Source organism: Callorhinchus milii, unplaced genomic scaffold, assembly GCF_018977255.1.
Source record: "Callorhinchus milii isolate IMCB2004 unplaced genomic scaffold, IMCB_Cmil_1.0 Scaffold31, whole genome shotgun sequence".
NCBI classification, from domain to species: Eukaryota; Metazoa; Chordata; class Chondrichthyes; order Chimaeriformes; family Callorhinchidae; genus Callorhinchus; species Callorhinchus milii.
Window position 1 is genome coordinate 3,280,338 of NW_024704772.1, and position 21,750 is coordinate 3,302,087.

A 21,750-nucleotide genomic window follows, 5' to 3' on the forward strand; every position below is an offset into this window, starting at 1 on the left:
CCTTCGCCGCTTCCTCCCTTTCCTCCTTCAAGGCCGGTCTCAAGACCTCTCTTTTCGACCTTCAGCCTTCAGCTCCGCTCTCGACTCTCTACCCCCTCCTCGCTCCCTCCCTTCCCTCCTCTCACCTGACCATTTCCCCCCTCCGCGCTCCCTCCCTTCCCTCCCCTCACCCTGACCATTTCCTCCCCAATGCTCGGGTCCCGACCCAACTGTCCAGCGCCTCGGGACGTCCTCCCGACGTGAAAGGCGCTCTATAAATGAAATCTTGTTGTTGTTCTTGTAGGTAGAAAAAATAGAAAAGCAGATTATTTTCTAGAGGGGGAGAGACCAGATAGTTCTCGTGTTCAGAGGGATTTAGGTGCCGTTGGGAGTAAGGAAACTTGCCCAAGGTTTCACCCTGCCCGGGAATCGAACCCAGAGGTTGAGTAGACCAGGCCTATATTCTCTAAAATATAGAAGAATTAGAGGTGATCCTATAGAAACCTATAAGATTCTTAAGGTTCTTGACATTGTGAGACTGTTTCCCTGGTTGGAGAATCTAAGACTAGGGGGTCATAGTCTCGGGGTTAAGGGTGAGGAAACATTTCTTGACTCAGAGGGTAGTGAGTTTGTGGAATTCTCTACCCCAGAGGTTGTGGATGCTCAGTTATTGAACATATTCAAGACCGATAGATTTTTAAAAGCTAAAGGGATTAAGGGATATGGGGACGAGGCAGGTAAATGGAATTAGGTCAGAAGATCAGCCATGATCTTATTAAATGGCGGGGCACAGGCTCGAGGGGCTGAATGACCTTTCTCCTGTTCCTATTTCTTATGTTCTTACACACAGACACGCGCACACAGTCTCTCTCACACACTCACACATAGTCTCACTCACGCACACACACAAACACACACTGAGCATCCAGTTAAGACACCTACAAACTGAGCCTTAAAGACAGAGATACAGAGAGAGAGAGAGATAAACACACACACACAGCCCCTGAGACAGAGAGACACACACTGACAGTTGAAGGGTGAGGAGGGGACGATTGAAATCTGCCCACCCACCCACCAACAAAGATAATAATAATACTTGCATTTGACACAGCGCCTTATCTCGTCTCAGTAAAGCACTTCGCAGAATATACTGCCAAGTGGAGTGACTGTGTATTCTGTGGGCAGCCAATCACGTACAGCAGCGTCACATAAACATCCGTGGATTGAGTGTTGAAGAGATGATTACCTCTGGAAAGCGATCCACCAATTGATTAATAACCAGGTTCCTATATACTGGTGGATTAACAGAGGGTATGTGTGTGTGTGGAAATTTAGCTAAGGTTTCGTCCCGAGCTAAAATGGAATCCAGGACCTCTCTCGTGCGAGATGAGGAATCTAATCGCTGATAACAGGACTCCACAATCACAGACAACCAAAGTTCGGAGTCCAACTATAGTGGCTGGTGGGTTATCTGATAAAAGAGAGGGCGGGGAGTCTGCGCCCGCGCTGGGAATTAGCAGCTTATCAGTTCCAGGCAGAGGGCGAAACCTTGGGCAAGTTTCCTTACTCCACACAGAGCCTAATAATAATCCTCCAAAACCAAAAACAATAATAAATTGGTCATTTTCAATCCACGACTGTTTGTGGGACATTGCTGTGCGCAATTGCTGCCGCGTTCGCCCACAAATATACAATCAATTCACTTTACAGTGTGTTCTGTGAAGCGCTTTGGGACGTCCTCCCGACGTGAAGAGCGCTATATCAAATGCAAGGATTATTATTATTATGATTATTATCAATGGCTGAGTAGTCATATGTTGGAGAGGGAAATAGACAGATGTCAAGTTCGAAGGTCTATGTGTCTGTCGCTGGCCATTAACCGTTGCTGGAAAAGAGCAGAGCAAATCTATACGCAGTGTGATGCGCCTTATCTCACCGTCGAGCCGTCTCAAAGCGCTTCGCAGAAAATACTGCCAAGTGGAGTGACTGTGGTGCCTAATTAATGTTAAGAGAAATTATGCTATTTTGGGGGGGAATCATTGAGTAGATATCACCACTTTTTGGTCACTCCCTCTACTGCTGTGCTCTCGCACACAGCGCTGACGCGTACTTAATGCCTAATTTTGGTTTAAGAGACGGGGAGGGGCGAAAGAATGGAGACAAGCAATTTTTTGGGGAGAGTGAGCGGAGAAAGAGAGAGAGAGATAGAGAGAAAAAAAGAACGGATGACATTTACACAGAGCGAAGGGAGAACCTCCCAAGGAGCCGGACTGGACAGTCAGGGATTTGGACCCGAGCTGGGGGTTGGGATCAGGAGGGGGTGGAGGGTGGGGGGGGGGAGGATGATCGGGCGAAGAGCAGGTCTTGACACGGGGGGGGGGCTTGAAGGAGGCGAGGGAGGGGGTGAGGCAGAGGGACTGTGGGATGGAGTGCCAAAGGGTGGGGTCAGAGAGGCTGAAGGCTCCCGAAAACCTGTGCAACTGTTTTGGGGTGAAAATAATCGCAGGTTTTATTGATAGATTTATAAGCAGAGGCGGGTGTGTGGGTCTGTGTGTGTGTGTGTGTGTGTGTGTGTAGAGGACTGAGGTCTTGGAGGGCTTTGAAGGCGAGGACTATATCAACCGTTATTATTATTATTATTAACAAAATTGAACTGGATTCACAAAGAACGTTCAGGATGGAAATTCAGGCCAACCAGTCTGTCGTACAGACACCCTACTCCTCAATCCCTCTCACACCCTTCTTGTTTAAATATTTTAGATTTAACGATTAAATATTTGAAATCCACTACATATTTAGGAACGTAAATCAGAAAAAGGTTTCAGTATAACCAGTGTATGTTTTGCCCACAAAATATACAGTCACTACACTCGACAGTATGTCCTGCGAAGCGCTTTGTGACATCTTGAAGACTCAATACAGTATTAAATGAAAGGATTCTGACATACTTTTTCCCGCAATGTGCATTACTCCTCAATGAGGACCTACTGTAATCTCCTGATAACTCAATCTTATCTTAACTTATTACTACCACTTAAGTCATTAAATATCCCGTCCACAGTTATTTATCTATTTACACACTAACATTTACATAGGCGGAGAGATTGGGATTGTTCTGCTCAAGAGGAGAGAAGGTTGAGGGGAGATTTAATAGAGAGGAGTTCAAAATTATGAGGGCTTTTGATAGAGTAGATCGGGGGAGAAACTGTTTCCTCTGGCGGACACAGATGTAAGATAACTGTCAAAAGAACCAGAGGGGAGACTAGGAGAATTTTTCTTTACGCAACAAGTTGTTAATAATAATAATAATAATCCTTGCATTTGATATAGCGCTTTTCACGTCGGGAGGACGTCCCAAAGCGCTTCACGGAATATACTGTAAAGTGAATTGACTGTATATTTGTGGGTGAACGCGGCGGCCAATTGCGCACAGCAATGTCCCACAAACAGTCGTGGATTGAAAATGACCAATTTATTATTGTTTTTGGTTTTGGAGGATTATTATTAGGCTCTGTGTGGAGTAAGGAAACTTGCCCAAGGTTTGGCCCTGACCTGCCTGGAGATGTCTCGCTTGCAAGGGGAGTGCTCTAACCACTGAGCTACAGGACTCCACAAGTCTGAAGAATGGGTGGAAGCAGATTCGATAACAACGTTCGAAAGGGAATTGGATAGGGACTTGAAAATAAAAAATGTGCAACGTTATGGGGTAAGAGCGGGGGGAGTGGGACGAGTTGGTGGCAGGCATGATGGGCCGAATGGCCTCCTTCTGTGCAGTAAAATAATAATAATAATAATCCTTGCATTTGACCCAGTACCTTACCACGACGTCTTTTCGAGACATCTCAAAGCGCTTCACGGGATACAATGTAAAGTGGAGTGACTGTGTGTTTTGTGGGCGAGACCTTTGCGCCCAGCGACGTCCCTACAAACAGTCGAGTGACCGAATTATTATCCTTTTAAGTTTTCAAGATGTTTACTTCGGTGAGAGTGAGAGTGAAAGCCACACAGGTTGATTCTCGTCCAAAAAAAAAAGAGATTTACCCAACCCCAAGGGCGCGGTGTGAAACAACCTCTCTTGTTATTTTTGTAACATCGGCTCGGGAACATTCTCTGACTTTGCTTTGCTGTCCCCCCTCCGAAGATCTTAACAGCACGACATTCCTCAGGCCCACCCGTCAGCCGCAAGTCTATCCTGCGAAGCGCTTTGAGACGTCGAGAAGACGCGAGAAACGCTGTATCAAATGCAATTATTATTATTATTATTATTATTATAAATCCCTCTTCTAAATCGATGAATTGTTTACTTCGATCCGCAGCCGGGTGCAATCGGCTGCCGCGTTTCGCCCACAAAATGCACAAGTCACTACATTTTACAGCGTGTGTCCTGTGAAGGCACTTGTCCTCCTACTCAGCTCCTGTTCACTCTCCGCCAAAACCCTAATGGGAGAAGGGTGGTCCTCGCTGGACAAGCAGTGGGAAAGCTTGGCCAGACAGCGCTCGCTCTCCCTCCATGTGTGGTATGAGCTGGTTAGACTCCAGCAGTTGCCCCCCCACCCCACCCCACCAATCAACGCCACTCTGTGCTCCCCCCCACCCCCCAAGCCTTGGCTCTCGCCCGACCTGCACCTAATTATTAATAATAATCCTTGCATTTGATTATAGCGCCTTCTTGAGACGAAGAGCTTTTGGGGGTTATTTTAGGGGAGGGGTGTGGGGTGGGGGAAACTACATGTGGGCTGTGTCTATGCCATTACAGCACTCCGCAGCTGGGCGCAACCTGGAATTGGGCGTCCCTTAATCGACGGAGCCGGGAAACTTGCACAACCTTCTAATTTTGGGTCCACGCACATAATAAAGCTGAGGTCCCTCTGCAAATGGCCATCACATTGCCGCCTGCTGGACCGAGGCGAGCGTCGTTTTCCGGCCAACCTGGTGGGCGGCCGACCCGCGCCGAGGAAACCCGTCACCGTGGCTTCAACAGTCTCCAAACCCGGCTGAGAATTCCAGGCGTCCCCCCCCACCCCCCCCCCACTGCCCACCCATGGAAATCCCAGAGATTTTTATTGGAATGGAATGCGCTCTCTCTCTCTCTCCCTGGAGGGACGCCCAATTCCGGAGAGCGTTAGGCGCAGGTTGGTTTGAGGGGGAGCCTGAGAGTGTGCGTTGGGGGGTGGGGGGGGGTAACTGCTGGAGTCTCACCAGCTTAAACCACAGTAGTTTGGCCATTGAGAGAGAGCGCTGTCTGATCAAGCTTTCCCGCTGCTCGTCCAGCTCGGACCACCCTCCCCTTCCATTAGTTAGTTAGTGAGTTGGAGGGTTAACAGGAGCTGAGGGGGGGGAAGATTCCCAGTTACTGGTCAGCCCTTCCAGGTCCTGCTGATGAGCCAGGCCGGGAATATTGAGGAGCGAGGCCACCGAGGGCTTTGAAGGTGAGGGACTCGATCTTGGAACTCGATGCTCTGGGGGATGGTGGAAGCCATTGAAACACTTCCTCTGGCGGTGAGTGTAATAATGTAGAATGAGTCAGAGAAAAGGTTCGCAACACTCTGGGACACAACACAATTTAGTGAGGAAATTCCTCCCTTCGCTGAGGTCAGAACCAGTCAATTTATTCCAAGATCCACCTCGTTGGCCTCCCACCAAACCTGACGTGCCCCAAACTATATACTGTATCCTTCCCCTCAGAGGTTATTTTCGAGCAGAAATCTGTCAAGTTTGCTCTTGAAACGAACATTTTTTGCTTCCACCAACTTGTCGAGAGAGAGAGAGAGAGAGAGAGAGAGAGCCTGTTCCATGGGTTTAAGACTTGCTCACTGCACTAGTGTTTCCACAGGTTTATTCTGAATTTACTTCCCTCTTTACTCGCGGATCGTGTCCTCTGGTTCTACTCTTCAGTTCAAGATAAACCAACACGTACAAAGATCTAAATCTTTACTGTAGTACACAGACAACTGCACAAAAGACGCTCACACACCATAGATGTACACACACTCGTACAGCCGTACACAATAATAATCCTCGCGTTTGATATAGCGCCTTGAGACGTCTCAAAGCGCTTCACGAGATATGCTGTAAAGTGGAGTGACTATGTGTTTCGTGGGCGAAACGCGGCAGCCAATTGCGCACAGCAGCGTCCCCACAAACAGCCGTGGGTTGAGCGGCCAAATTATTATTATTTTTTTGAAGGGATTACCACCCCCGGAAGAGCCAATCGACTAACAACTAACTTAATGCTGGGTAAACAGAGGCGTGTGTATGCGTGTCTGTGTGTGTGTGTGCATGCGTGTGCGTGTGGAGTGAGGAAACTTGCCCAACGTTTCGCCCTGGCCCGGAAATCGAACCCGGGTCCCTCTCGCTTGCGAGACGAGGGCTCTAACCCCTCCATGTGGAAGACATACCCATACGCACACAGACATACACGCTCACATGTAAGACTTGCATATTACAGACACGCACAGCACAAAAATACACACACACTGCACTTCTCCGTCTCGGAGGCTATTGTCCACTCGCTCCCCTGCACTGGATGGTACAAATTACCATCTGTCTTGGCATCTCATGTATTAAATGCCAGTCATCGCCCACAACAGCTGCCTCCTGCACAGCCCCGCTGGGTACGTGGTGAGAGTATGTGACAAATTAGGAGGTAATCCCTCTCTCCCCCTCTCCGTACCCACTAATTGTGGCCTGGATGGGGGGATGGGGGAAGGGGGGAAGAGTTCGGGGGAAGGCGGAGAGAAAGAAACATAACAGGACACAAAGTGCAATGCGTTTCGAGAATTTAACAATAATAATCCTCGCATTTCCCTGCCCGGGAATCGAACCCCAGCACAACAACAACAACAACAACAAGATTCCATTTATAGAGCGCCTTTCCCGTCGCTGGACAGTTGGGTCAGGACTCGAGGTCCTCTTGCTCGCGCGGCGAGGGGTCAAACCCGAGCTACAGGACTCTACGGTAACAAGAATAATAAGCCAATAATCCCTGCATTGGGGCGTCTGTTACGTCAAAACATCTCAAAAGTGCTTCACAGGGAGTTATTTGAGTGAGTGACTGTGTACTCACGAACCTCTTGAACTCCTCTACTTCTACCCGTCTCTCGTTCTCCCTCTATCTGTCCATCTCTCTCTGTCTTCCTCTCCCCCTCTGCCTCACCTTCTCTCTATCTGTCTTTTAAGACGTGTATATATGTGCGTGAGTTTGTGTGTGCGCATGCGTGTGCGCGTAGATGTGTGTGTATGCATGTGTGTGTGTGAGAGAGAGAGGAAAGGTGACTGAGGAGAAAGGGACTCTAAAGGATAGACACAGAGAAACTATTTCCTGGGTGAGGGAATCCAGAACGAGAGGGAAAATAATCCCCTGAAATTTGGGGCTAAGAAATTAAGAAGCATTTTTTTTCTCTTCCCCCAAAAGACTGCGGATACTTTCAAGACTGAGGTGGAGAGATGTTTGTTAGAGGTCAGGGCATCGGCGGGGAATTGGAGTTGAGGTACAGATCAGCCACGATCTGACAGAAGTGGCAGGACAGGCTCGAGGGGCTGAATGGCCTCCTCCTGTTCCTATGGTATCAATCGATCATAACCACAATAATCCTTGAATTTGACACAGCGCCTTATCGCGTCGTTCAGACGTCTCAAAGCGCTTCACAGTCACTGTCACTTCACTGTCAAGTGTAGTGACTGTGCATCTTGTAGGCGAAACGTAGCAGCCAATTGCGCCCAGCGACGTCCCCACAAACAACCGTGGGTTGAGTGACCGATTTTTTTTGAGGGGTTATTACCCCCCGGAAAGCGATCCGTCAATCGACTAACAACCGGGTTCCTACTGACCGCTGGTAAACAGAGGTGTGTGACTGTGTGCGTCTGTGTGTGTGTGTGTGTGTGTCTGTGTGTGTGCGTGTGTGTGTGTCTGTAGTAAGAAAACTTGCCTAAGGTTTCGCCCTGACCTGACTCGCCCGGGAATCGAACCCGTGTCCTCTCACCCGCGAGGCGAGTACGCCGACCGCACCACCTTCCTACGGAACAGGTGAAGGCGCTAAAAATAATAATATTAATAATAATCCTCGCATTTGGTGCAGCGCCTGATCGCGCCTTCGAGACAAAGACAGCAACAACTTGCACTCGCCTGGCGTCTCAAGAGCGATCGACAGAATACGCGGCAAAGGTGAAGTGACTGTATATTTTGCAGGCGAAACACGACGAGCGAGAGAGAGAGCGAGCGAGACAGAGCACCCTGTGTTGGGCTTCCTGGCGAGGCCTAGATTGCCAGGCCAGGGTGGGGGTATCTAAGGGGCTCCCGCCAGCAGCTGTTCACCGTGATCCACCGTCCACAGCCGGTAAAACTCCAGGAAGTCCACATACGGCTCGACCCGCCCGTCCTCGTCCGGCTGGAGCGTCTGCGGCAGCCGGTGCCGGTGGAACAGGTGTCCGTGTCCGTCGCCAGAGCTCGAGCTGCTGCTTTGGGTGTGGGTGGTGGTGGACTGGAGGGTTGCCGTCGGGCTTTGGCTGTGAAGGGGTTAAAGCACATCAATCGTCACTGTAACGACGCTGGCGTTTGATGCACCGCCTTATCACACGTCGTCCAGACGTCTCAAAGCAGGGTGAAGTGTAGTGACTGTGTATCTTTTTGGCGAAACGCGGCAGCCAATTGCGCCCAGCGATGTCCCCGCAAAGTGACCAGATTATTATTATTTTTCTCCCACAAAGTACCCAGTGCTGCCCCGGGACACTCTGCACCCCCACGGCTCAGGAACTGGACCAGGGATGACCCCCTCGACCGTCTGAAGTCAACACTGGGTGTCGGTTACCCACCTGTTGGTGAGTGTTGGTGTGGTCTCGTCGCCCGTCGAGTTGCTGTGGTTGCCGTTCACCAGCTGGTTCTGCGATGGCATCACGAGGGAAAGGGTGACGCTGGTCTTCCCGAGCGTGGCCTGGGTGCTGGTGTAAGGCACGGACACCGGGTAGATACGTCCTCCTGGCGATGACGACGACAACTTGCCTTTACACAGCGCCCGTCAGGAGGGGGAGCGTCCCAGATCGGGGGGTTGGGATTGAGGGAGAGAGCGGCAGAGTTTCGGGGCGCGGTGGCTGAGAGCGCGGCCGCCGCTGGTGGAGTGGGGGCACAATCAGAGCCAGTCGAGCGGAGGCAGCGGGTCGGTGGGGTAAGCAGTATCGCCCGCAAAACACGCAGTCGCCGTGTCGAGGAAGGCTCGCGACAACGGCCCTCGCGTTTGACACAGCGTCTCATCAGGATTTACCGTGAGGTGTCGTGACTGTGTATTTTGCGGGGAAGCCAATTAGGCCCAACCACGTTCCCCCCACCCCACACACGCACGCAGCAAAGCAAATTGTGGGTACGCAGAGCAAGGGGGCGTTCACTGTCTATCGATGGATGGTGGTACCTTGTGTGGGGCTGGCGTTGGCCTGGCTCATCTCCCCCAGGGGGTAGCTGAAGTTGCGGAGGAGGAGGCTCATGTCCTCGTGCTTCTCGCAGAAGGCCGAGCGGTCTCCCCCGCTCACGAAGGTGTCGCGGTGAATCCGCCGGACGCGGTCCACCACGGCCTGGGCTACCCCGTCCAGGGTGGTCTGCAGGGCAAACTCCGTGGCCACCATCGCTGCAATCTCCTGCAGCCCCCACCCCCATTAGAGGGGGGGGAGGGAGGGAGGGAGGGGGAGAGAGAGAGAGGGGGAGAGGGAGGGAGGGGGAGAGAGAGGGGGAGAGAGAGAGGTGGGGAGGGAGAGAGGGAGGGAGAGAGAGAGAGAGAGGGGGAGAGGGAGGGGGAGAGAGAGGGGGAGAAAGAGAGGTGGGGAGGGAGAGAGGGAGGGAGAGAGAGGGGGGGAGAAAGAGAGGTGGGGAGGGAGAGGGAGAGAGAAACGGGGAGAGAGAGGGGGGAGAGGGAGAGAGGGAGGGAGAGAGGGAAAGAGAGAGGGGGAGAGGAGGGGGAGAGGGAGGGGGAGAGGGAGAGAAAGAGGGAGGGGGAGAGAGAGGGAGAGATATAGTCATCGTAATCATAATCATTGTTATGCATTCGATACTGCGTCTAATCAGGAAACGCCTCAAAGCGCTTCACAGGATGCACTGTAAAGAGAATTTGTTTCGCTCACGAAACACACAGTCACTACACGTTATGGTGTATCCCGTAAAGCGCTTTGAGACGGCTCGAAGGTGCGATCAGGCGCTGTATCAAATGCGAGGCTTATTATTATAATTGATTGTGATTTTCTCGCTTTTCTGGGGGTAATGATCCCTCCCCCCGACCCCCAAACCCCCCAAAAAAATGTGGTCACTCGATCCACAGCTGTTTGTGGGGACGCTGCTGTGAGCAATTGGCTGCCATGTTTCGCCCGCACAACACACAGTCACTACGCTTTACGGTGTGTCCTGTGACTGGCTCGGCTGGTCGCACCTTTGTCTCCCGAGTCAGAAGGTTGTGGGTTCGAACCCCACGTCAGGAGCGATCCCCCAACACAGCGCCGGTGTGTCAGCCTGGACTGGGAGATTAATATTAATATCAAGAATATGGGGTCGCAGACACACGTGCAGCTCTCTATCTGGATTGCACTGTGTGAAGCACGTTGGTGGGTTTCCTGTGGAACCCGACTGACCGCAGAAGAGAGAGAGAGAGAGAGAGAGAGAGAGATATATATATACACTGTGTATAAATAGCAGAAAGCCCTTCAAAGTCTGGCTCGCGTCACCTGGTTCGCTTGCCCTTGTCCATGGGCCGACTCCAGTGCCTTGTAAAGTCCGTCAGACATTAGCATCAGAAAACCCGTCACTCCATCCAGCTTCTGTCCACCGTGAATCTCAGGCTCGGCAATGATAGGCATGGCCTTGGCACAGCTGCAGGGAATCAGAGAGAGAGAGAGAGAGAGAGAGGGGGGGAACCCTGAGGATTCAGCGCTGACGCAGCTTGTAACACAGAGAAACTTTCCTCTGGAATGTGGGGGAAATCCAGAATAAAGGAGGTGTCATTTTCAAATCAGAGCCACGCCATTTAGGAGTGAAATTAAGAGGCAGTTTATCACCCAAAGGGTTGTGGAAATCTGGAGCTCTCTCCCCCCCCTAAAGGCTGCGGAATATGTCTGGATCCATTTGCATCTTCAAGGCTGAGGTGGAGACATTAGCTCAGGGTATTAAGGGATATGGGGCAAAGGCTTGAGGTACAGATCAGCTGTGATCTTATAGAATGGCGGAACTGGCTCGAGGGGCTGAATGGCCTCCTCCTGTTTCTAGTCAGGAGTCTTGTGGCTTAGTGGTTAGAGCACTCGCATTGCAAGCATGAGGACATGGTTTCGACTTCTGTTCTGTGTTTTCTTACTCCACACACACAAGTGAGTGAGTGAGTGTGTAAGTGTGTAAGCGAGTGAGTGTGTGTGTGTGAGCGAGCGTGTGAGCGAGTGAGTGAGTGAGCGAGCGAGCAAGCGAGTAAGTAAACAGGCACGTCGAGTAAGTTGTTAAGTCGATTGGCGGATCGCTTTTCCCGGGGTAATAATCCCTTAAAAAAAAACAATAATAAACCGTCGGCTTCAATCCACGGCTGTTTGTGGGGGGACGTTGATGGGCGCAATTGGCTGCCGCGTTTCGCCCATGGATGACACAGTCACTACAGTGTGTCCTGTGGAGCGCTTTGAGACGTCTCGAAGACGCAATCGGGCGCCGTGTGAAAGGCAGAGATTGTTATTATTGTGATGTAAAATGGAATGAAAATCCACTCTTGCGAAAAGATGGACAGAATGTGCAACTTCATGCTGTTACTTCCTATACGACTCTCTCTCTGTCTGCCTCTCTGTCTGTCTCTCTCTCTTTCGCTCTCGGTCGAAGGCAGCGAGGCTTTCTGTTGAAAGTCTGACACAGATCTGCTCTGCTAACCTCAAGGGTGACCTACATGCAGATTGTGTGAAAGCTTCCGCCTCGCGAAAACACTTCCCCCTAATCTCCACGATCTCTGCTGCCATTTCTGTTAAGAGAGAGGAGTGGGGGGAGGGGGGAGAGGGGGAACGTGTACAGAGAGAGAGAGAGAGAGAGAGAGAATGAGAGAGAGACTGACTCCCCACCACCTCGACTTACCTGAGCAGCTCAACATCGCTGAAGCAGTATTTCATGCCGTAATCTCCGATTCTGCGAGTACTTTCTTGACCACCGATGACCCCTATTTGCTTGATCTTTGCCGGGTCCAGACCTGGGTGTGGGTGAGAGTGGGGGGGGGGGGGGGGGAGAGCACAAAAACTCTTGAGACCCTAATCAAACCTCCTGGACACCCCACTGGGCAAATTGGGGGTAATGGGGGGGTGGGGGAGGAAGAGCGGGTGAGTTCACAGCCCCATGTACGCATTGGGGGGCTAGTAGAGACGTGGAGATGGCTACTGATTTGCCTGGGTTTCATTTCAAGATTTAGAGTCGAGGCTACAGATCAGCCATAGAATGGCGGAACAGACTTGAAGGGCTGAATGGGCTCCTTCTGTTCCTACGTGGACTGGGTACAGGTCAGCACTGATTAGATTGGGGACTGTATTTAATAATTATAATAACAATAATAATTATAATAATCCTCACATTTGACACAGCGCCTTATCACGTCTTTGAGACGTCTCAAAGCGCTTCGTGGGATACACTGTCAAGTGTAGTGACTGTGATATTTTGCGGGCGAAACGCGGCAGCCAATCGCGCCCATGGATGTCCCCATAAACAGTCGTGGATTGAGTGACCAATTTTTTGGGGGGAAGGAAGGATTTTTACCCCCGGAAAGCGATCCCCCAATCGACTAACAACCGGGGTCCTACTTACTGCTGGTAAACAGAGGCGCGTGTGTGTGTGCGAGGGGTCTAACCACTGAGCTACAGGACGACTGCACACACACACACACACAGGTGGAGCACTGATTAGATTGGGGAACTATACAGAGGTGAGGACTGATCAGACCGAGGGAAGAGGCACTCACGGGGGGAGAGCGAGAGGGAGGGGGTGGGGGGGGTGGGGTAGAGACACTCACCGAGCTGTGACAAGCGGAAGAGTTCGTCCTCGTTGTCTGTGGTGTGATCGACGCTGATCTGAGTGACCTGCAGCTGTCCGTCAGTCGTGGATTTACACAGCAACGCACGGTTAGTTCCTGGGAGCCAAGCCAACACGATCTCAGCAAGCGCTCTCCGCTCTCTCACCGCCTAACGATGGCCTTGAAATGGCCCAAAGCACCTGACAGCGATTGCCCCGTCAGACACACAGTCACTATACTGCACACTACCCAGTGCTACGCTGCAGCGTATCCAGTGAAGCGTTTAGAGACGTCTCGAAGACGTGAGAAGGCGCTGTGTCGAATGCGAGGATTATTATTATTATTTTTACTTTATAATGGGAGCACGATGACATGGCGGGGTGTGCGTGTGTGTGTGCGCGTGTGCGTGACGTGGGATTGCACGCCCTGTAGGTTGAGGTGGGAGATCTTGAGAGGCTCAGAGATCTGGAGAGCTCGATAAATAATATTAATAATAATATTCCTTGCATTTGACACACCGTCTCATCACGTCTTCGAGACGTCTCAAAGCACTTCACAGGATACACTACACTACAAAGTGTAGTGACTGCGCTTTGTGGGCGAAACGCGGCAGCCAATTGCGCCCAGCAGCGTCCCCATAAACAGCCGTGGGCTGAGTGACCAAATTATTATTATTGTTTTTTTGAAGGGATTATTACCCCCGTAAAAGCCATTAAGGACGAGGATTTTGAACGCATCCCCTCCATCTTGAAGTGCGTCGCAGGATTTACTGTAAGTGTAGCGACTGCACAGCAAGTCTGTCTTGCGGGCAAACGACAGCGGTTAAGACAGGACGAGTTATATAGCGCTCCTCACGTGGGCTTAACGTCCCGGAACGCTTAACACTGTACCTATGTTAGCGATGTAGAGCTTGTTGTTCAGTATCAGGGCCACAATGGCTGTCGTGCCGCCTGTGATCTCACGCTCCACTTTACTCAGTTTGTCCAGCAGCTTCTGGTACTGGTGATGGGGTACACCCTGTGGACGTCAGGCACAGGTCAACGACAACCACTTGCCCTTCACGTGGGGTAGCGTCTCGGAGCGCCTGATGGCGGGGGAGTCTGACCACCCCCCACCCCAGCCGTGGGGTGTGGGGAAGGGAGGGAGGTGACCATAAGCACGATCTAAAAGGTCTTCAGTGCTGGGGTTTGAAGGTGGGGGAAGGGATGGGGCAAGGTGGAGGGACCTGGGTTGGGGGGTGGTGTGTGTGTGTGTCTATGTGTGTGTGTGTCTATGTGTGTGTATGTATCTGTGGAATAAGAAAGCTTGCCCAATGTTTCGCCCGGGAATCAAACCCAGGTCCTCTCGCTTCCGAGGTGAGTGCTCTAACCACAGAGCTACAGGACTCCTGTTAACTGTAGTGACTGTGCGTTTTGTGGGCGAGTGGGCCGGCGGTTTGCACTCACTGCAACACACTCCGCAAATGGGTGAGAAAGTGGGCTGTTACCTCGGGGAGCTGGGACTGCAGGTTGGCCTTTTCTGCAAGAGAATCGTCAATCGATTCAAAAAAACTGCGTTCCACCACGTCAAAGGCCTGCGGAGAGAGAGAGAGAGAGAGAGAGAGAGAGAGCGTGAGAGAGACCTTTGTGGAGTCCCTCAGCGGTTAGACCCCTCGCCTCGCAAGCGAGAGGACCCGGGTTCAATTCCCGACTCAGGGTGAAACGATGGGCAAGTTTCCTTCCTCCACACGCACACGCACACACACACACGCCTGTGTCCCCAGCAGTCAGTAGGAACCCGGCTGTCAAGCGATTCGGGGATCGCTTTCCGGGGGTAATACTCCCTTCAAAAAATAATAATTTGGTCACTTCAATCCACGACTGTTTGTGGGACACTGCTGTGCGCAATTGGCTGCCGTGTTTCCTTTGCAAATATACATTCACTCCACTTTACAGTGTATCCTGTGAAGCGCTTTGCGACGCCTCAACAACATGATAAGGCGCTGAATCAAATACAAGGAATATCATTATTATTATTAACTGTATTTAGACGTCCAGAGAATCGGTGAGTGAGAGAGAGTGTGAGGGGTAACAGAACTTTGTGAACACCCTGTAGATTAATGACTGGGCTCAAGGCTTTGGCTGTGATGAGGGTTTGGGTAAATTGGGAGCAGAGGTTAGGAGATGATGAGTTATTTGAACAACATGTTAGAAAACAGACAACTCCTTCCCTTCTGGTCATTGCAAAAGGCAGCAGAGCCTTAAAATCAAAGACGGGTGCATTTACACTAAGCCCTTACACAAATAGGGTCATGGAACAGTTAATGCTTGAGACAAAGAGGAATCTTTGCACAGATCCAAGGTGATTAGGACTTAGGTATGTCTCGCCCACAAAATACAGTCAATTAACTTTACTGTACGTTCTGGGAAGAGCTTTGAGGCGTCTGTAATAAGAAGCTGTGTCAAACGCAAGGATTATTATTACAGCCCCTCATCACGCTTTCGAGACGTCTCAAAGACCTCACAGGATATACTGTAAAGTGGAGTGACTGTGTTTTTTGTGGGGGAAATGTGGCAGCTAATTGCGTCCAGCGACGGCCCCGGCTGGTCACGGTGACGGGTTTCCGTGCGTGTCAGACACCCGGCCGGTCACGGTGATGGGTTTCCATGTGTGACAGACACCCGGCCGGTCACGGTGACGGGTTTCCGTGTGTGTCAGACACCTGACCGGTCACGGTGACGGGTTTCTGTGTGTGACAGACACCCGGCTGGTCACGGTGACGGGTTTCCGTGTGTGTCAGACACCCGGCTGGTCACGGTGACGGGTTTCCGTGTGTGTCAGACACCCGGCTGGTCACGGTGACGGGTTTCCGTGTGTGTCAGACCCCCGTCACGGTGACGGGTTTCCGTGTGTGTCAGACACCCGGCCGGTCACGGTGACGGGTTTCCGTGTGTGTCAGACACCCGGCTGGTCACGGTGACGGGTTTCCGTGTGTGTCAGACACCCGGCTGACTCCCAAAGATTTAGTCTTTACTTCGTTCAATGACACAAACGGGACCTTTCAATGTATCTCCTTTGGATCAGTTCCAGGGCTACCCTTTGAAGCTGTTTAGCCGTTGGGTGGATAAACCGGTTTACTGCCTAATCGCACGATCTAAAGCTGATCAGGTGTGTCCGAGTTTAATCTTTGATTGACTGAGAAACAGGCTGAGAAAGCACTTGAAGCAAACACAAAGGAACATGCTGACCACATCCACTATTTACACTTATTACCATAATAACCCTCGCATTTGATACAGCGCCTTATCACGTCTTCGATACGTCTCAAAGCCCTTCACAGGATTCACTGTAAAGTGAAGTGACTGTGCTTTGTGGGCGAAATGCGGCAGCCAAATACCCGCAGTAAGTGTCACACAAACCGTCATGGATACACAGACAAATTATCATTGTTTTATTTTACTTTTTGGAAGGTATTATTAACCCCGGAAAGAGATTCGTCAATCGACCATATGTGCGTATGTGTTGAGTCTGTGTGCATGTGTGTGTCTGTGTGAATGCGTGTGCGTCTGTGGGCACGTGTGTGTCTCTGTGTGGAGTAAGGAAACTTGCCTAAGGTTTCGCCCTGTCCTGTCCCGCCCAGGAATCGAACCGGGGTCCTCTCGTTTGCGAGACGAGGGGTCTAACCCCTGAGCTGCAGGACTCCGTGAAGATCGTAACACGGACGGAGGGTGACTGTGTACCTGCAGCAGGACCTTGCGGATATCAGCATCACTGTGGCTGTGGTTCAGCTGCCCCAGCAGCAGCTCTGCCGTCAGCCTCTGGGTCATGAACTTGGAGACCCGACAGCCATCGTACCCGTTGAACACCCCGTACAGAAAGCAATCGTCCTCGCTCCTGGGGGGGGGGGGGGAGAGAGAGAGAGATGGTGGGGTGAGGGAGATGGGGGAAGAGATAGAGAGAGATGGGGGTACAGATAAAAAATAGTAATAATCCTTGCGTTTAATACAGCGCCTTATTACGTCTCAAAGCGCTTCACAGGATATACGGTAAAATGTGGTGACTGTGTGTTTTGTGAGCGAAACGTGGCAGCTAATTGCGCCCAGCGACGTCCCCACAAACAGTCGTGGAGCGAGCGACCAATTTTTTGGGGGAGATTGGCAGAGAGCGAGAGAGAGGTAGAGGGCGCAACCCTCTTCTCTTTCCTCCCAAAGAGATCCTTAACGTCCACCGGCAGACAGGGAGTGAGGTTTATAATAATAATAATAATCGTTGCATTTGATATAGCGCTTTTCACGTCGGGAGGACGTCCCAAAGCGCTTCACAGAACACACTGTAAAGTGAATTGACTGTATATTTGTGGGCGAACGCGGCAGCCAATTGCGCACAGCAATGTCCCACAAACAGTCGTAGATTGAAAATGACCAATTTATTATTGTTTTGGGTTTTGAGGGATTATTATTAGGCTCTGTGTGGAGTAAGGAAACTTGCCCGAGGTTTGGCCCTCTGCCTGGGATTGAACTCAGGTCTCTCACTTGCAAAGCGAGTGCTCTAACCACTGAGTTACAGGACTCCACAAACGTCAGGAGGATATCCACAGGCGCTGGACAGTCAGGCGTTTGGACCCGAGATGGGGGTCGGGATCAGGAGGGGGTGGAAGATGGGGAGGGCGGGGGGGGGTAGGAGGGTGACCGAAGGCACGGTCAAAGAGGAGGGTCGCGAGACGGGCCTTGAAGGAGTAAAGGTTGATTGACTGACCGGAACCGGAGCCAGCCATCCTCCAGTGAGTGCCCCTCTGTGCTGCTCCCGTCCGCCTGGTAGACCTGGTTGGTGCAGTGCCCAATGCCCGAGAGTTGGCACACAGGGAGGTCATCTGTCCAGCTGGTCTGCTCCTGGGCCAACAACACAACAAAGCCATTGAGACATCCCAGGCCATTCATCCCAGCAACTCCAAGAGCATCTCCAGGAGCATCTCCAGGAGCATCTCCAGGAGCAACTCCAGGAGCAACTCCAGGAGCAACTCCTGGTAATAATCCTACGTTTGACCCGGCGCCCGATCACGTCTTCGAGACGTCTCGAAGCGCTTCACGGGATACACTGCCAAGCGTAGTGACTGTGTGCTTTGTGGGTGAAACGCGGCAGGAAATTGGGCCCAGGGATGTCCCCATAAACAGTCGTGGATTGAGTGACCAATTTTTTGGAAGCCGTGGTGATTTGAAGTGTAGTGACTGTGTGCTTTGATTGCAATAATCCTCGAATTTGATACAGCGCATTATGACGCCCGTCGTCGAGGCGTCTTAAAGCGCTTCACAGGATGTACTGTAAGGCGGAGTGACTGATAAACTCGACCCTGGCGTAACCTGTCACTACCACTTAACTCACGGCGCTGTCAATCTCCGGGCCGCATCTAACGATGTACTTATACGCCGGCCTGCCTCGCCGCTCTCGATAACGAGTCAGGGAGGACGTTTCCTTCGGAGTGGAGAGTTATCGAGGAGTTGACTTATAAGCGCTCAGGGACGCTACATAAACAAAGGCAAGTTGTTGTTGTTGTTGTTGTTGTTGCTGCTGTAACAATAATACTGATCATAATTTGGCCGCTCAATCCACGACTGTCGGTGGGAACGCTGCGGCGCAGAATTATCTGCCGATTCCACCCACAACTAAATACACAATAAATCCACTTTGCTTTACGTGTGCTTCAAGGGGCCGGTGACTGTGCTCCGATAGCGCTTCCCGGGGCTTTGCCGTAAAAGTGTAGTGACTGTGTGCTTCGTGGGCGATCACGGCAGCGGATCAGCTACTCCCTCCCCCCCCTCCCCCCCACCCGTAAACAGCCGCGAAGCGAGGGGACGGTTTGTCGGCCGGGACACCGGGAGAGAGAGAGAGAGAGAGAGAAAGACTCCCTTCACTTTTCCAACAGCGTCGCGGGAGATCTTTAACGTTCGCCCGAACTGGACACAGACGCGGAGTGAGTGAGGGCTCTCAGCCGATCTCGGACAATACGGCGTTCTCTCTCTCTCTCTCTCTCTCTCTCACTCTCTCTCTCTCTGTCCCTCTCGCTTTCTCTCACTATCTCTCGTTTTCTCACTCGCTCTCTCTCCCTCGTTATCACACACTCTTTCTCTCACTCACTCTCTCTCTCTCACACTCTCTCTCACTCACTCTCTCTCTCTCACACTCACTCTCTCTCTCACACTCTCTCTCTCTCACTCTCTCTCACACTCACTCTCTCTCTCTCTCACCCTCTCTCTCACACTCACTCTCTCTCTCTCACACTCACTCTCTCTCTCACTCACTCTCTCTCACACTCACTCTCTCTCACACTCACTCTCTCTCTCACACTCACTCTCTCTCTCACTCACTCTCTCTCTCTCACACTCACTCTCTCTCTCTCTCACACTCTCTCTCTCTCTCATCTCCTCACTCTCTCTCTCTCACACTCTCTCTCTCTCTCACACTCACTCTCTCTCTCTCACACTCACTCTCTCTCTCACACTCACTCTCTCTCTCACACTCACTCTCTCTCTCACTCACTCTCTCTCTCACACACTCACTCTCTCTCTCACACTCACTCTCTCTCTCTCACACTCACTCTCTCTCTCACTCACACTCACTCTCTTCTCACACACTCACTCTCTCACACACTCACTCTCTCTCACACTCACTCTCTCTCTCACACTCACTCCTCTCTCTCTCCACACTCACTCTCTCTCTCTCTCTCTCACACTCACTCTCTCTCTCTCTCTCTCTCTCTCTCTCTCTCTCGGACCCTCAGGATCCAGGCCCTGAGGCCCTGAGTGAGGCCTCGGGGCGACACCCCAGGAGCCTCCCCCCCCCCCTCCCCCTCCGGTACTCCCGGCTCCGGGCCCTGGTGTAGGCCCCTCAGCCCCGACCCCGCGCTGTGAGGTGAGCGGCCCCGAACCCCCACTTCAGCCGCTCACAGTCTGCAGCTGCCGCCGCCTCTGAGCCGCCATGACACCGAAAACACGTCACTGCGCCGCCCGGGGGTGGGGCCAGAGACATCTGGGCGGGGCTTCATTTCACGTGGGCGGGGCTAGAGGGTCAGGGGCGGCACGGGGGGGGGGTCAGGGGGGGGGGTCGGGGCGGCACGGGGGGGGTCGGGGGGGAGGGGGCACGGGGGGGTTCGGGGGTGGCACGGGGGGGGAGGGGTGGCACGGGGGGGGGTGGCACGGGGGGGGGGTCAGGGGTGGCACGGGGGGGCGGGGTGGCACGGGGGGGGGTCGGGGGTGGCACGGGGGGGGGTCCGGGGTGGCACGGGGGGGGGGTCGGGGTGGCACGGGGGGGGGCGGGGGTGGCACGGGGGGGGGTCGGGGTGGCACGGGGGGGCGGGGTGGCACGGGGGGGGGGTCGGGGTGGCACGGGGGGGGGGTCGGGGGTGGCACGGGGGGGGGGGGGGGGGGTCGGGGGTGGCACGGGGGGGGTCGGGGGTGGCACGGGGGGGGGGGGGGTCGGGGGTGGCACGGGGGGGGGTCGGGGGTGGCACGGGGGGGGGGTCGGGGGTGGCAGGGGGGGGTCGGGGGTGGCACGGGGGGGGGTCGGGGTGGCACGGGGGGGGGTCAGGGGTGGCACGGGTGGGGGGTCGGGGGTGGCACGGGGGGTCGGGGGTGGCACGGGGGGGGGGGTCGGGGGTGGCACGGGGGGGGGTCGGGGGTGGCACGGGGGGGTGGGTCGGGGTGGCATGGGGGGGTCGGGGGTGGCACGGGTGGGGGGTCGGGTGTGGCACGGGGGGGGGGGGTGGCACGGGGGGGGGTCAGGGGTGGCACGGGTGGGGGGGTCGGGGGTGGCACGGGGGGGGTTCGGGGGTGGCACGGGGGGGGGGTCAGGGGTGGCACGGGGGGGGTTCGGGGTGGCACGGGGGGGGGTCAGGGGTGGCACGGGGGGGGGGGTCAGGGTGGCACGGGGGGGGGTCAGGGGTGGCACGGGGGGGGTCGGGGGTGGCACGGGTGGGGGGGTCGGGGTGGTACGGGGGGGTGTCGGGGGTGGCACGGGGGGGGTGTCGGGGGTGGCACGGGGGGGGGTTCGGGGGTGGCACGGGGTACCGTGCCCACCCGCCAGTGGGAATACTTTCTCCTGAGGACACCTCGGGCAGCTCCACGAGCCTCAGTTTAACACAGTAAAGTAGGAACTCAGTTCAGTCGATTATTGGGGGTAATAATTCCTTCATTGTTTGTGGGACATTGCTGTGTGCAATTGGCTCCTGAGTTTCACCTCTTGTCTTTATATTTTGATATATTAATATTTCACTTCCTGAGGTTTACGATGACTGTTTGTGTTGGATGATTGTCCTGACTTTGATGTAGTGAAGTGCTTTGACACACCTCGAAGACGTGGTAAGGCACCGTATCGAATGCAACACTATTATACCCTTTGATATCGGTGACCTCTTCGTATGTAAATGCGGATCAGTTAAGTACGAATGATCAACCAGTGTGATTTACACTTGTTCAGAAGCTCAGTAGAAATCTGGATTCTACAGCACTGCTCCAGAGGATAATAATAATCCTCGCTTTTGATGCAGCGCCTTAGCACGTCATTGAGACGTCTCAAAGCGCTTCGCAGAATATACTGCCAAGTGAATTGACTGTATATTCTGTTGTGAAGTTGTAAAGTTGCCTCATTTACTATCCTGTGAAGTAGTCAGCTGTCATCCAGCACAGTCATCATCAACCCAAGCAAATAAAACATTAATCCCTGCAATACAAGCAGAAGTCGCTGGGAACACTCAGCAGGTCAGGCAGCATCTGCGGAGAGAGGAAAGTGAGTTAGCCTTTCAGGTCGG

The 21,750-nt window shown here is 53.0% G+C and overlaps 1 protein-coding gene across 1 annotated transcript; it reads right to left on the bottom strand.

Annotated features, from left to right (window-relative positions):
* Window positions 1-7,910: 7,910 nt before the first annotated feature.
* Window positions 7,911-19,952, bottom strand: tab1 (TGF-beta activated kinase 1/MAP3K7 binding protein 1). Its single transcript, XM_042345008.1, has 11 exons — window positions 19,892-19,952; window positions 17,706-17,839; window positions 16,691-16,844; window positions 14,458-14,544; window positions 13,862-13,988; window positions 12,972-13,088; window positions 12,050-12,161; window positions 10,678-10,822; window positions 9,381-9,603; window positions 8,791-8,953; window positions 7,911-8,484 (listed from the first exon to the last, which is right to left on the bottom strand). Exons 1-11 carry the CDS (start codon window positions 19,922-19,924, stop codon window positions 8,265-8,267), a joined length of 1,515 nt encoding a protein of 504 aa, XP_042200942.1. The 5' UTR covers window positions 19,925-19,952; the 3' UTR covers window positions 7,911-8,264.
* Window positions 19,953-21,750: the final 1,798 nt, after the last annotated feature.